The sequence below is a fragment of the Dromiciops gliroides genome, chromosome 1 (genome assembly GCF_019393635.1).
Source record: "Dromiciops gliroides isolate mDroGli1 chromosome 1, mDroGli1.pri, whole genome shotgun sequence".
Classification (NCBI taxonomy): domain Eukaryota; kingdom Metazoa; phylum Chordata; class Mammalia; order Microbiotheria; family Microbiotheriidae; genus Dromiciops; species Dromiciops gliroides.
Window position 1 is genome coordinate 71141426 of NC_057861.1, and position 15909 is coordinate 71157334.

The 15909-nt window shown below is 45.9% G+C and overlaps 1 protein-coding gene across 2 annotated transcripts in view; it reads right to left on the reverse strand.

Moving 5' to 3' along the window:
- Positions 1 to 15909, reverse strand: part of NFIX (nuclear factor I X) — a 118674-nt gene that overhangs the window by 82486 nt on the left and 20279 nt on the right. Inside the window, exon 1 of one of the 2 annotated variants that reach the window (XM_043973842.1) lies at positions 352 to 799. The exons of the other annotated variant lie outside the window; for it this stretch is intronic. Coding sequence (XP_043829777.1) covers positions 352 to 354 — 3 coding nt within the window. The 5' untranslated portion in view covers positions 355 to 799. Of the gene's footprint in view, positions 1 to 351; positions 800 to 15909 lie in introns of those variants that run through there. 2 annotated transcript variants of the gene reach the window in all.

Here is a 15909-nt window from a genome sequence, read left to right on the forward strand (position 1 = left end):
ATCAGTTTCAACATCTACCCTAGAATTTCTATTAATCAAATATAAATCTTAACTATGTAAGCATGATGACATTATTAATAACATCAATAATAATGTTAATCATAGTAATAATAAATGAGACATTTATTATTCAGATAAATAAACAAGGTGGCTCGCCTTGGTCACATCAGGGTTAAAAGCTCCTGGATCCTTTTCCACCCCCTTCTCTATCTTCCCACTGACCCCTTTACCCTCTTTTCTCCACTCGGTCAGGTGTAAAAAGGGCTAAGGTTTCATTTTTTTAATTTGGAGGTTAAATAATATTTGACTCCTGTTTGCTAAATACAAAATCTGGAAAAAATAAATAATTACCATTCCTCCGAAGCATCCCGGCAAAGCCCAACACCAGATTCTGAAATTCTGGACTCAACAGAGTTGTGAGTTGGGGGTGGGGGGGGGGGGGTGTGGAAAGGAGGGAGTGGGAGGAGGAGGAGAAAGGATAGGATGAAGGTAAAAATTTTTTAAAAAGGAAGGGGGTGTTATTGGTTTTCTACAGAAGGGGGGCAGGGCTTGGTTGGATTCTCAGATTTCCCCCCCCATTTCCCCCTTAACCCTTCATGCACATGGGGGGGGATTATTTTTTTTCCTTTGGAAAGAAGAGAAAGGAAAGAAAGAAAGGTCAGAGATGGCAGGCAGTGAGAAAGCCCGTTGCCACACACGCCAGGTAAACAAAAGCCAACAATTTTTTTTTCAATTTCCCCTCCTGTGCATCCCTCCAATTAAAAAAAAAGATATACGCTGAAAGAAAAACCCAAATCCAGCTCCCCACCCCTATCCCTACCCCCACACGCCCCCCCACACGCACACCCCCCGCCAAAAACCCAGGAGAGAAAAAGCAGCAGCTGAAGAAAAAGGCTTTCGGCTTTGGCAACGGCACAGGGATGTAAACTTAGATCTGCCTCTCTCTCCGCCTGTTTGGAGGAAAAGGGGGAGATCGCAGATTCCCGGGGAAAAGGACGAGTTCTGACCGGCTGCAGACCGTCGCTGGCAGAGGCGCGTGAGAGAGAGAGAGAGAGAGAGAGAGAGAGAGAGAGAGAGAGAGAGAGAGAGAAGAGAGTGTGCTGTGGTTTTTTTTTTTTTGCTTCTTTTCTCTCTCAAACTCCCTCTCTCTCCTTTCATGCTCAATCCCCATCCATTTGCTTGTGCCAAAGCCAGAAAAAAAAGGGGGGGAAGAGAGAGAAAGAGAGAGAGAAGGATCCACCTATTTGGCAAAGAGACATCTACTGAACAGCCAATGGCTGCATCAAAGGGGAGGAGGGAAGGGAGGAGAGCCTGGGAGGGTGGGGAGGGACCGGGCGGTTAGAGACCAAAAACAATTTGCCAAATCGACAAGTTCATATCTAATGAACAAGCAAAGTCCAGCAGTTATGAATTTTTTATTCCATGCTCCCACTCTGGTAGATTTGGCAGCGACGACACAGCAAATTTAAGTGGGGGGTGGGGGGAGGCAAGAGGCGGCTGCGGAAATTATATTTTTTAGCCAGAAAAATAAATAAATAAAGGAATGCATATAACCGGGAGCCCCAGAAGGCCTTGGAGAAAGCAGCTGCGCCTTCTTTCTGTATTTTGGTTTCAGTCTCTCTCCCATACATGCACGAGCTCTTTTTCTGTCTCTAGCTTCCTTTTTTTTATTATTATTATTATTTAGGGAGGAAACAGGGAGAAGTAGAAGTTATCATCCCAAGCTATATAGGTTTGCAGTTCTAGGAAAAGGAAGAGAAAAGGAAAGGGGGGGGGGGGAGAGACAGAGACAGGAGAGATAGAGACAGAGAAACAGGAGAAAGGATATATGTAAACAGCTCCTAGTCTCTTACTAAGTCAAAAACTCAACTGGTTATCCCAAATAGAAACCTTACCCCGGCATCCCTAGGTTCCAAGAAGGAAGGAAGGAAGGAAAAAGGCCAATAGCCAAAATCAAAGACAAAAAACTGAAGACCACCCTTTCCCTGCCTTCCTCCCACACAAGTTTTCATTAGATTGTCTGAAAAATGCCCACACAGACACAGTTTAGCTTTCTACATTAAAACAATATATTTATTACCAGTTTATAGCCCCTATCCCAGCCTTGCACTGAAGAGTACTGTAACAGTGCGGGCAATCCAACAGAGAAATCATAGCAACAGAGAGATTCACACCCAATTTCAGAAGTTATTTCCTGTCTTTTGTCTACTGCTCTTCCTTCTCAAACTTTATATTCCTTTTCTTTCTCACTCTTATCCTCTTTCCAATTCTTTTTTAAAATAATTTTCTTTTTGAAAAGAGAGTTTCATGCCTCTTTTCTTGGCCAACTGTCCTACTCCCCAAACTTACTCAGACTGAGCTGAGAGGCCTAACCTGCACAGCACAAGGTGTCCATGGCAAGAGAACAAACCACAACAAATTAAATGAAAAGGAGTGAAAAAAAAAGAAGAAGAAAAGGGGAGAGGGGGAATGGCAAGGAAGACAAGGGCTTTGATCCAGAAGAGCTAGATAAACACAGAAAAATGGGATAAAGAGAAGAGATCAGCACTCAGCCCTGGGAGAATGCTGATAGTTATTCCTAATGGTGAATAGCTCTTCCTCTAGATACTCGTGACAGGGCCAATAGTGGAATACTGTGAAAAGAGACAGGGTCCTAAGGATAGTGAATCTGTCTGAGAAAAGAGAGTAAGGAAGTCTCATGTTTCTTCCTAACTTTCCCTCCAAAGAAAGCTATGGAGAAGTTACTGAGTTGGGACCTGAGAAGCAGCTGAAGTTAGAGAGGGGTTAAAAAAAAAAGACTAGAGATAGAAACAGAGACAGAGAGAGACAGAGACAGAGAGATGGACAGAGACAGATGCCCTTGTCTCCAGTTAGACTAAGATCTAATAATCTAGCAGTGGGGGAAAAAAGAACCTTATTTGAAATATCTCATACTGTTGCTTTATTTTCAGCAAAAGAGTCTCATCGGTTATGAATTCTTGTATAAATGCAGCATGTAGACAATGCATAGACAACAGAAAACAATGGAGTAAGAAGGCTGAAGATAGTCTGTCCTTTTCCTCAAATGGCATATACACACATACATGCATATATATTCAAGACTGAGGATAGGAGAGTAGAGTATTTTATGTAGGTACACTATGGCTACTTTTCAAGAATTTTATGTCTACAGATAATGGCTAATATTGTACTTTAACCAGAGGGGGGAAAGAGAACATCTAATGTCTGATGTAAACCAAAACACCAAAACAACTTTACCCCCTTGAGATACTTGAGATATAAATAATTTACAGCAAAGTCAATAAGGAAAGACATCATCGTGCACTCAAACATGCATGTATAGAGTAAGTATACACTTTCTAGTAATTTAGTTTATAATGAACATTAGATGTTGCCCACAAATATATCTAGCCTTAGCCATTTGTTAAACAGCAGCATCTTTCTGTGTTTATGCAAGCATACAATGCAATGCTGTCACTGAGTACGGGAAATAAGAATTCTAAGGCAAGCAAACTAGAGGTCAGATAGATAAGAGTCACAGCTAGGAGTCTGTCAAGCAGTAAGGGACCCATATTCCTGGGGTGGGCCCAAGAAGATGGGTAAAAAGGTTGACTCAGAGTTGGACAGAACCAATACCAAAGGGTGGTTTGTGTCTCTCATATCACACACACACACACACACACACACACACACACACACACACACACACCCCTCTTCAAGCCTCAGAAAGATCCATCAGTTACAGGCCCTTTCTAAATCAAGGAACCTGAAGAGAGAACAAGAGTCAATTGCTGATTTGCCCAATGGTCAGTTTCCATTGCCTTTAAAAGTGAACAGAAGAGGAGTAATAGGAATGTGGGGAACCCCCACAGGTTCCCAGCCAACTTTAGATGTCTTGTCTCAGCCCTTTCCCTCAGGTAACAGCTAAGGGCTACGTTCCATAGGGACACACAATGGGAAAGGTATTTTGGAAGACTGTTGGGTTTACCTCAGATACCAAAAGAGGAAGTAAAAGTCATTTTGCCCAACAAAATCTGAAGAAATAAAGTCAGTCAGACCTCAGGCAGAATTCTCTGCCCTCCTGTCACCCTGCTCCACCTGCGTTCCATTTGTGGCAGACAGCGGCCCTGGGTACACGCCCCTCAGGAGCCCCAGACAAAAGGGGACTGTCCCCCTTTTGTTAGCAGAGTGAAAGCTCCTGTTAGAAAACTACCTGTGCCTTGTATCTGCCTCTTTTCCTCCTTTCCTCCCTCCTTTCGTTCATCAGGGAGTTCAGACAGCTCTATATTGGGCAGACCAGGGCCAAGACACAAAAGCTTTTTGACTAATGAAGGTTTCTTTAAGTTTGAGTCACCCAGAAAGTGCAAGGGTTCAAGAGATGAGAGAAAAGAAAAGACAGGCAGGTAGCCAGAGACAGAAAAAAAAAGAGAAAAGGGGAGGAGGTAGAGAAGGTAAGAGAAAAGACAACAAGCGTAAAAGAAGCCTAGAGAGGAGAGATGATCATATTAAAGAGACAAAGTAAATAAAACAAAAAATAAGAAAATAAATTATAAAATAAAAAACATCAACAAAAATGAAAAAGGGAGAAGGCATTCCCCTTATTTAAAAATTTTTTTTACAAAAGCCAAATTAAGTGTTTTTAGGATTTACTTGAGTCTTTATATTCCAGAATAAAATATAGCTTGTCTCTGTGAGGGAGAAACCCTTGTTGCTACTGTACAGAATCTGAGAAAACAGCAACAGTTTGTTCTGAAATATAAAAAAATATATATTCAGGTTTCAGTGGGCACTAAAAATAAAGTAACCAAGAGAAGAACACAGAGAAAAAACAGGGGAGAAGGGAGAGGAAAAGAAGGGGAAAGAAAAAAAGGAATGAGTGGGCAAGAAGAGACCAAGCAAAGTCCTGGAAAGATATACCCAAAGGGGGGAATTATCAGATTGGCAAAAAGAAAAGAGAGGTGAAGGCAGAGATGAAGGTAAAGAAGAGTAGTACATAGAGAAACAAGCTAGAGAAAGGCTTATTAAAGGTGTGGGAGAGATTTGGGGGTAGGGGAAAATCATCAACTAAGAAAAAGAAAAAACAGCTATTTCTATGTTGGTAAAAAAAATAAAACATATTATTCTAAAAAATAAAATACTTTCTTCAGAGGCCCAGTGGGTTATTTGAAAAAAAAACTGGAGGACACACTACCACTATCTCGTAAGCACTCTTAAAAATTCTTCAAAACAATGAAAACATTTTTCCATTCCTCTCACACTTGCCAATAGTATTGTGACCATAAAGGATTTGGTGATCATAAAAACCATGACCCACCATCAGGAAATCAGTTTTCCTTTAAAAAAAAATCCTACTTGCTCACAGCCTAATTTCTTTAAGGAAGGTCCAGCTTTAATTCTTCCAGACCCCGGCAGTCTAGAGGGCCCAGGATAATTTAATTTGCATAGCTATACTACAGTTAGTGTGGATAATCCACCAGCCTGGATAGAAAGCACCAGATATACTAGTTAACACAAATAATCCATTTGACTATATTAGCAGCCTGTGGAAAAGGGCAAAGGAGATGGCAGGCCAAACATGTAGCCTCGGGTAGTTCTTCCCCTTCCTGTGGTTTGACAATCCAGTCGAGCACCTGTATTAGTCCAATGGGACTCAGCCTCTCACGATGGTCCTGGTCAGCACTTTTAGCTCACCCATCTTCACCATCAATTTCCTCCAAATACCTGCCTGAAGAATGAAGAATCAGCCAATAGAGTAGCATCAGTACTATGTGGGGAGTCAGGCAATGGGGCACGAAGGGACCAGGGCAAAGACCAGGATCGTGGAACAAAAGGAAAAGAGGCACACTATTGATGATGCTTACCCAGAGGAAGAAAGTTTTGCTTGGCCAAAGCAAATCTAATGAGACAGTTACCTGGAAATCAAACAAAAAGTGCTGCTGCCTGAATGATCAAGTAATTTGGTCAAAGCGGGTTCAGGGTCTGAACTAGCAAGGTAATTGTCCAAGATTTCCACTTTTCTTTGCTCATCAACATCACATCATTGAGGTCCTATCTTTAACAATTTGCATTAAAGGCAAGTCATATTCTGTCTTTTTAAAAAATTTCTGAGTATTCTTTCCATCTCTACCCCATGCCTATCTCCTGTCCCTAGCATTCACCCACCACAGAGGGTGCCCAACCAGTTATAGGTGCAGGGCAGGGCAGACATAAGAAACAGGCCCGACTGCATATATTTTTGATAACTAGAGGGCTTCTCCCCTCTTTTCTTTCTTTTCTTTCTTTAAAATTTTGTTTTTCCAGACTACATGCTGGGCTTCTTTGGACTCTGTTTTAGCCAAGCAGTCAGCCTCCTACCTTCCCTCCCCTTTCTCTGCCTTCCAAGTATCTCCCACTCCTCCAAGCACATACTCCCCCCACCTTTGGCACTGAGCTAAATGAAGAAGAGGGAAGAGTTTGGGGGAGAAAGAATTTGGGGAAACAAGCAATCCAAGATTTTCCCTCTTGTGAAAATGGAAATTCTTAATTTTTTCCTCAAGCTCCACATTTATGGTGAAACCCCCCAAAAAATCAGTTTTTAAAAAAATTTTTGTAAATGTGAATTTAAAAACACATTCATTCCTAATCCTTCTGTCTTCAAACAGCAATGTCTCACCAAACAAGGTCAATAAGAAATCTTATAGCAAAAACACTCTTCTTCAGAGTATTGAGTATTTTATATTACTTATATATTAGAACCCCTCTACAAAAGGATTATATGTTTATGCACATATACACTAGTACTCTATACCTGGAAAATAAAGAAAATGGGTATCCATGGCATTAGACCCTATTCTGTCTGAAAAGCATAATTTCATCCTGAAGTGTAAGTCTACCTAGTGTGCTAGGCAAAGATGGCAATTAGCTCAGGTGCTTTAAATGAGTAATCTCTTCGCCAAAGTACTCTCCCAAACCTAACACGAAAATAAATAAATAAATAAATAAATAAAATAATTTTTTTTTAAAAAGCCCAGGTTTGGTAGGATAGGGAAGTGGGGATAAGGTCTAGCTTATGGCCAGGTTCTCTGGTAAGGCGGGCTTATGTGTCTAGGCCTGTGTCTAAGAAAATCTAAAAGAGGAGAGACAGACCAGGAAAGTCCAGAATAGGCAACTCAGAAAAGTCTCAATAAGCCCCATAGCCAGCAAACCTCCCAATTCCTGAAAGAGGATATTCTCCTGGGGGAGGGATGCTTTTTTTCCCCCTAAATGCAGTCACTTCAGACTAATGGTTTTCTCAGGAGCTCCGCAGCCACAGGCACTGCAGCTGAATTCCAGAGGCGACCTCTCTCAGTTCTAACCCATTCCTTCTGCTCCCAAGCTGAGCTCCCGACTTCGTGCTCTGTAACTAGTCCTGCTCACTACCTATGAAGTTAGAGAAGGTGGTTAGGAAGGGCTTGTAGGAGCCAAAGAAACATTCTGCTTTGAAGAACTTGATGTCTAACGTGCAGAGTTTTCTAGTTTGGGACCTGCGCGCGCGCGCGCACACACACACACACACACACACACACACACACACACACACACACACACACACACACACACACGCGCGCGCGCGCGCGCACGCACCCCCCCACACACACACACACAGAGTCTCCCTACCCTTCTCGCCTTCGGGAGCAGCTTTCTGCAGGTTGCCCCGGCAACAGGAGGTGCCCGCAGTCTCCGGCAAAGAGAGGGGGGTCCCAGGATTTCACTTTGGTCTTGAGAAAAGTCGGGGCAACACTACTGTGGAGGGAGGTTTCCTTAGTCTGCTCCGAACCTAACTGATTTATGTGGAGAATGATGACCCCCCCCAAATTTTATTATTAAAAGATTACTACAAATATGTTATTGATAGTGTTATTGCCAAAGCATCGGGATAATACCTATTCGCACAATATCAGGAGCTAGTGAATGGGGACACAAATGTGAGTGTCACATTTAACTACACTAGCAATTCGTTTAGTTAAGCTGACAGACATTGCAGGCTGAGCTTTTCCCTCTCTCTCTTGATCTCTTTCCCCTTTTTTTTTTTCACTCCCTTTCTCCTCTGAGTTCTCCTGCTCTAACACAAACTGTTTGCACGGGAAGTTTCCCTCTATGACCCGATTCAACACACACAAGAGAAAACTGTGTGACAGACTCAACGTCCTAACGAACTGGAGTTAATTAATGCTAAGAAAGAAAAGAGGCTCTCAGGCTGTTGAATCATGGTTCACTAGCCCTTTCAGTTTGCTGTGGGTAGAGGGGGAAAAAAAAGGCTTTTTGGTTCAAATATTTTTGGGGGGCGAATAGAAAACAAAAACATTGGGGAAGGGCCGGAAAGGAGAAAATGGTCAATACCTGCCCTAAAGAGTAGGCAACATGAAGTCAGGAAAGTGTTAGATAAGAAAGGAGGGCTTTTCCATACCTGAGTGATTATTGGTGGAGCAGAAAGAAATGAGATGTGACTGTAGGGAGAGGATTGACCGATTTATCAAAATGACTTAAAAAAATCAAATAAACCATCTTCAAAAACAACAATCTGATTTGAATAGAGCTGGAAAATGTTTAAATTGTGCATAAAACTGAATCGGAAATGGCAAGATGACAAAAAAATTTAAGCGGGGGGGGGGGGGGAGAGAAGGCAGTATTTGGGAGGGTCAAGGAGAACAGCTGTAATTTTGTTTTCCAGATGTTAATAACAAAATATTACTGGCAAAGAAAGAGCTTCCGCTAGCACTTTTACTCTTTGGTCCCAGGTTCTAATTGTAAAGATAGATAAACAGACAGACAGACATATACGACCACATATTTCAAAGTGAGGCTCCAACATCCTTGCAACCAAGTCAGATCAATCCATAAGCATTGTCATAGCCCCAGGATTTTTACAGTCCTGGAGCATTCTTCCCTGGGAGACCAGAGCCATGCAGCTGGTGTCCCTGGAGAAGGCAAAGGCAGGCTAAAATGGCACGCTTTTATTAAAATCTTTATCCAGATCTGACTTGTTTTAGGCCAGGCCTTCCATCTCTCAGAGTCTGTCCATGCTCCAAATATTTACAATGTTACCTCTCCCCCCCCAAAAAGGTGGCTTAGAAATATCCACACGCAGGCAGCAGAATATTGCTATGGATTTTCTGGCTCTCATAGTAAGTATATAAGATTTATTTACCTGGAGAATATATTATAGAAGACTCTACTTTTGCTGTGATAAGAACCAAATGTTTAGTTATAACAAGCTCCAAAGTAAAGTACTGCTGAGGGAACTTAATGTTAAGCTAATGCCTACCCAGTGAAGCCACAGTGTAACCTCCTGCTTGAAATTAGATTGCTGTATGTTGGGTTGGTAGTGCCTGCCGAACTGAAAGCAAAGCTATCCGAGGCAAAGGCATCCTCTACCCCTTGCTTACAGATGGGGTAGAGGCTTGTCAATATTTTGGGTCAACTGGAAAAGTGAATCCAAAAGGGGGTCCAATATTCCTTCATGTTTGGCAAAAATAAGCACCAAGCTGGGACATGCCTGTGCCAGTCCCTCCCTTCCTGGCCTAAGGTGGGAGGAAAGAATGGGTAGTAGATAATAAGGGTCCCAGGGATGGGAGGAAGCATGACGAGGTAGGTCTAAGGTGGGGTTCGAGGGCCCCTCGAATTGGACTCCAAAACTGAGAAGTAGGTCCTGGTTGCCCAATCTACACCAGGCTCACGCTCACTCAAGCTCACCCCTCACTTTCACTAGCACTAAATTTACTTTATAATTTTGAAATTATTTTTTTGAAGACAGGAAAGAGAAAGCACTGAAGAACACCTCCGCAATATCTCTCCATTTAAGGGGGAAAAAAGTTTTTTTCACTTACTTAAAGGACAAATGCAAGGAACTGCGGGGGAAGGGACGGGAGACTAAATAGGGGGGAAAGGAAGCAAGTTTAATTAAAAATGCCAGAAGTAGATAGAAAAGATAGATAGAGATAGATAGATAGATAGATGATAGATAGATGATAGATAGATAGATAGATAGATAGATAGATAGATAGATAGATAGATAGATAGATAGATAGATAGATAGATAGATAGATAGATAGATAGGTAGGTAGGTAGGTAGGTAGGTAGATAGATAGATAGGTAGATAGGTAGGTAGGTAGGTAGGTAGGTGTTCCCACTGGAAAACAAATAAATATCTTTAAGTGCTACCAACCCGCGAGGTCTTTGGGTGTTGCCCCCGGCGAAGATTTACCTCCTCACCTTTTTTTTGTTGTTGTTGTAGTTGTTCTTTTTTTAGGGAAGAGGAGAGTCCTCGCATGCCTCTATTTGGCTTTCTCCACACAGTCCACGGGCATGCCCTAGCAATCACGACCCCTCTCGGAGCCCTGCTTCCAACTCAACATCAGTCCAGGGTACAGCCCCCTATCCCTTCCCCTGATCTTGGGAACCTTCCCCATAGCCCGAAGGGTAACCAAACCTTTGGTTTTCCTCTTATTCCCCAATCCTTTCTCAGCCCCAGGTATATTATCTGTCTCCTCCTTCTGTTCCCTCTCCTCCCCCCAGCCCATCTTCACTACCATAAATCTCCCACCCCTCCATGCGGACTAACAGAACCTGTCCTGGGGGAGGCCGCCCCACGGATCCGCGGTTGGTGGAGTGGGCGTAGGAAGGCCCAAGGACCCTAGCTACTAGGCTTGACCCCCTAAATGCCTATCTGTGGCAGCCTCATTTTCGGTTCTAATTTGCAATGTGGATTTTTTTTTCCTTGTTGGGGGGTGGCTTACAGTAAGAGATGGAGGTTTGGGGTTTGTTTTTTAAAGACTACATGAGCTCCAAGGAACCCGAGCCGGGAAGCTATCAAAAAGAAAGCTTGATCTTTTTTTTTTCTCTTTTTTTTTTCCAAGGGTAGGGGCTGGCAGGGGAGGTTGTGGGGGTCTACACTCAACAACCGCCCCTCCCCACCCCCGACTCCGAGTGCCGCCTGGAAAACGCGCCCTCGGCTGGCACAGGGCACAGGAACCCGGCTCTTTCTTTCTTTTCTTTCTTTCCTCTTTCTTTCTTTCATCGCTCTATTCGATCTCTACTGCAAAACAGCCAGTGGGTCAGAGCCCTCGGGGGTGGGAGGGAAGGGGTGAGTGTTGTCTCGGAGAGAAGAAAAAAAGACTCCGACTCGGGCGAAGACCCGCCGCAAGTTTCCTGGCGTTTGCCAGTTTGGGGATTTGCGAATCAGACCGGAGCGAAGGGAAAGAAGGAAGGAGAAAAGCCCCCATTAAACCACGCAGCCCTGCGGAAAAGCTCGGTTTCCAATCTTAAATAAGACAATGCCGAGCGGAGAGGGGACGAGTTATTTCTAGTTCTTTAATTATTCCGACGTTTAGCTTTTACTGAAACACCCCACACACCCGCCAATTCAATCCCGAAAACACTAGTATTTTCTCCGATCGAGACTTTGCAAAGGCAAACCCTGACTGCAGGCTGCAGAGGCAGTGTGAAATTCCACTCCTAAATGAGGCATTTTGATTAAAATAATAACAACTCTTTGCATTTCTCTATAGCATTTTCAAAGCCGCCCGAGCTTCCAAACACTTTCCTACGATTTCGCCGCGGCGGCATTTCCACCGCGGAGTCTGACAACCCTGAGCCTCAGTTAAAAAGAAAGGACTTTACAATTTCAAGACACTTTGTAAATTAGAGGGATTTCTCCTTTTACTTTAGAAAAAGAAAGAAGGAAAAGATTTGCTTCCATAATTCAGCCTCTCTCTACCTTAACTGTTCATTTATTAAAAAAAAATAATCTAAACATCGGGAAGTTTTTTGGTAATTTTTTTAAGGACAAAAAAAATGACTGAAACTAAAAGGGGCCAAAAGCTGCCAAAAAGCTCCGGGCTCAGGCTTTGCTGAGCCAGGCTGAGCCGCCTCTGGGATCTTGGGGCCAAGTGTGCGGTAGGCCAATAACCTTGCTCCTGGCCCCTGGGCTCACTGAACCGGGTTGAGCTCGCTGTCTGCACAGCGATGGAAGAGTCCTCGGCGTTTAAGGGAAACGGGCGAGTACCGCCATCAAAGTGCAGATAGTTGAGATTCGGTTGATTGAGAGTTGGGATATGTTACTGCCTTCCAAGTGCTGGGGTTGCCACCTGTGAGCTGATCCAAGAAGAATCCTGGGCCCGCAGGAGGCCGGGGTGCTTCTACAGGCGCCGGCGGGCACCTTGGGGGTTGAAGCCCCGGGGCCAGCTACTTGCAGCTTGCTACTTTGTCTACGCTCCAACAGGTATCTCCTTTCTGTAGCTGCTCAAAATTGATCTTTTTTTTTCCTTTTTCTTTTTTTTTAAATAGCCAAGCAGCCTCTAACCGAGGAACTGCTCTGAGTTTGCTAATCAAAGAAAGGACGACTCCCCACTTTGCCGGAGTTACTAGGAATTCGGATCTCACCCAGAGATAGGGAAAATCGGAGCGAAGGATGGAATCTTCTTGGATTCCCTGGCACTGTCCAGGACACTGTGAAAACATCTGCACCAAAAAGGGGAAGGTTCTCGTGGTCTCTCCTCAACAGCCGCCGCAGCCCCCCCAAGAGCGGCCTAAAGTGCAAAAGTAAAGTGCCAACCCTCTTGCCAGTAAAAAGGAACTTACATTTGATTTCTTCATAACAGGACTGAGGAGCAGTGGAGGACTAACTCCAAATTCCCAGATCCCTGGACCCCTCAACCTGAGAGGCCAACAATTCAAGTGCCCCCAGTGAAATACCAGTGCAGCAAAGAAAAGGGCTCCAAGACCCTGCACCCAAACTAGCCTGTAGCAACAACTCTTGTCCCGCGGGGTAGGACCATCCTTCCAGCTACCTGAGTGGCCCCCATCCCATCTCCAGTCACAGAGCTGTCCCTACTTGTCAGATGATTTGGGAACTGTTATAGAACCCCAGTCAGTAAAAGAAAAAGCAGAAAACCACCACTATTCACAGGCTCATGAAGGGTTTTTCATCTTCAAAGTCTTCAGCAAACATCAACTAATTACCCCCCTCACAACATTCTCTCTTCAGCTTTCATTATTCTGGCTTTATTCGACATGAGGAGGAGGAGGAAACTGAGGCAGAGGGTGTCTTTTCCCCAGGGACAGAAGTTGATGAGTTTGCCAGGGCCTCCATGGGGAAGCATAGACTCAAAGGAAGGGATGATGAAAAGGAAGAGAAAAGAAGATAGAAAGAAGGAAGTAATAATAGAGGGGAGAAAAGAAAGGAAGGCAAGAAGAAAGGGCAGGCCGGCCCAGAAACCTGATGATTGCATTAAAAAAAAAAAGGTGTCTTTTGGGCCACCTTTGGGTAAAGGTATCCATCCAGTGTGTCCCAGGGAGGGACAGCCCAGGAGATCCACAGGCTGAGAGTAGCCTCTGTCCTCTAAGACTGAGGGTCACTGCACCTCTGAGGCTGACATGACAGATCAATGAGCAGAGACTGGGGGGGGGGGGCGGGGCGGCAGCAGAGCCAGCTCTACTCTCGTCAGCCTGGCACTTAGGCAGCAGGAAGGTGGAGTGGGCGACTTTAGCCTACAGCTTGAGTCAGGAGAACAAGCTCTTCACTGCCCTCAGCCTGGGGTGGTCAGCTTGGCTACCAGGCCTGCTGCAATGGGAGAGGGAGAAGAAAGGGGGCCAAGGGGCCGAAAAAGCTGAGCAAAGGAGGCACTGCTCTGACAGAGGAAGCAGGGACAAGAAGGGGACAAGAGGGGCCAGTGCCACGAGGAGGGGGGGCAAAGGGATAAGAGGGGGACGGGAGAGGGACACGATGGAGAAGAAACTCGAGTATGAGAGAGGTACAAGAAGGGACACCTGAACGAGAGGGAACAGAGCAGAATGAGAAGAACCTGGGGAGGAGAGGGTCACGGGGAAGGGAGAGGCACAAGATCGAGAAGGGACACGGGTATAAAAGAAGTACAAGAGGGGAAACTGGGACGAGAGGGGCCAGAGACATAAGGGAGGGAGCAGAAAAGGGTGAGAAGGGACTAGGGGAGAGTGGGGACAAGAGGGCCGCCAGGACGGGAAGTGGCAAAGGAGTAAGAGGAGCGAGGCGCCGGGCCTAGAGAAGCCCCGGGATGTGAGGGGACAAAGGGGCCTGAGAGGGTCTAGAGCACGTGCAGCGTGAGAGCGGCCGAGAGGACTGGAAAGGACACGGCGACGTTGGGGGGGGGGGGCAGAGGGAGGAGAGGGAGAGCCGGCCGGGCAAGGGGGACGAGGAAACGTGAAGGGGATCCTGGGGCGAAGAGGACGACGACCGACTCGACCGGCTCTCTCTGCCCAGGGCCACTGGCCCGAGGGTAGGGGAAGCCGGAGAGGCCCGCCGGCGGCGCCCCGTCCCGGCCTCGCCCCTCCCTCACCTGCCTGCCTCGGGGAGGGTCCGAGCCTCCAGCGGCCCTCCGGGAGGGGATGCTCTTCCGTAAGGCCGAGACACGCGCCTCTGCCCCCATCTCGAGGGCTCGCGCGCCTCAGGCCAAGGGTGGGCGCCCCCTGGAGTAGGGGGCTCTTTCCCGCCTTTTCCCTTCGCGCAGGCGCGTCGACGGGGCTCCTTGCCCCCTCGCGCCGCTTGCCCTGGCCAGCCTCGAGTTCGATGAGAGAGAGCCCCTCGCCCCAGACTCGTCCTGAGGCCTCTGCCAGCCGTGGGGCCCGTGAAGTCCTAGCGGACCACTAAGAAAGGCCGCCCGCGGCGCTGGGGCAGAGGCCAGAAACTAGGCCAGCCCGCAGCCTGGAGCAAGGAAAGGTCAATCACTTTATTATCCTGAGAGGGGAAAAAACAAAACAAAATAGGAAAGAAATGACTGCCCACCAGCACACCGATGCAGGCAGGCTGGGGATCAGGCCTGGCCCACCGGGCTCATACCTCGTCAAAAGCAGGATCCAATCAAAAGAAAGGGAGAGAGAGAGAAAGAAAGAAAGAGAGAGAGAGAGAGAGAGAAAGAAAAAAGAGAGGAAGGAAGGAACAAAAAAGAGAGGAAGAGAAAAAGGGAGGAAGGAAGGAAGGAGAGAGAAAAGAAAGGAAAGAGAAAGTGAGAGATACAGTGAGAAAGAAAGAAAAAGAAAGAAAAGATAAGAGAGGGAGGGAGGAAAGAAGGGAGGGGAAGGTGGAAAGGAAGGAGGGAAAGAAAGAGTGCTCAAGCACATACAGATTACAAAAGATCAAAGGGTGGCACGGAGAGGAGAGCAGGGGCAGCCTCTGGTAATGCCAGGCACTGACCGACCCCAGAGTGGCCTATTGTGAATATGTGTAATTTGCATTCCAAATTAGGGTGCACCTGTCCTGGGAGGGGGGAGAGACACTGGTAATGGCTAGGTAGACAGTAGCAATAGGAAGGGGAGCAAAATGGCTGTGGAGCCCCCATTCCCTAGCCAACCCCAGCCTGAGGACTCTAGATGGAGCCTCTCCACTCTGCTCAACTCAGAGCTACTGGTGAATAAATGGTTCTTTGTGGAGAGGAGTTAAGGGCTGTCTGTCACTCAGGATTAATTTAAGCAACAACAGCAAACACCAAAAATTAAAGTCCTCCATTCTTCACACACACACACACACACACACACACACACACACACACACACACACACACACACACCCCTACCCTCCTCAAAAAAGCACAAAATCAGGGGATGGATGGGAGGGGGGGTGCCACAGAAAGGTGACTATTAACCAGTCAGGCTAGGTCATCTATCCCTTCCGTAAGCAGAACCAGCTGGTTCACCTGGGTTAGCCCTTGCCCTTGGGATAAGTAGAACTATAAGCACTTCTGAGGGAGGAGAAAAATAGATGCTACCCCTAAATTTCTTAAGGCCACCTCACAGACAGAATGACTAGGCAAGGAAGGGGGTTTGGGGTGGGGGGAGTATAAGTGAATAGCAGATGGTAAAGTGAAGGGAGAGGAGCATGAGGCCCAGGTAGAAGGAGAGGGGAATCAGAGTGTGGGTGTA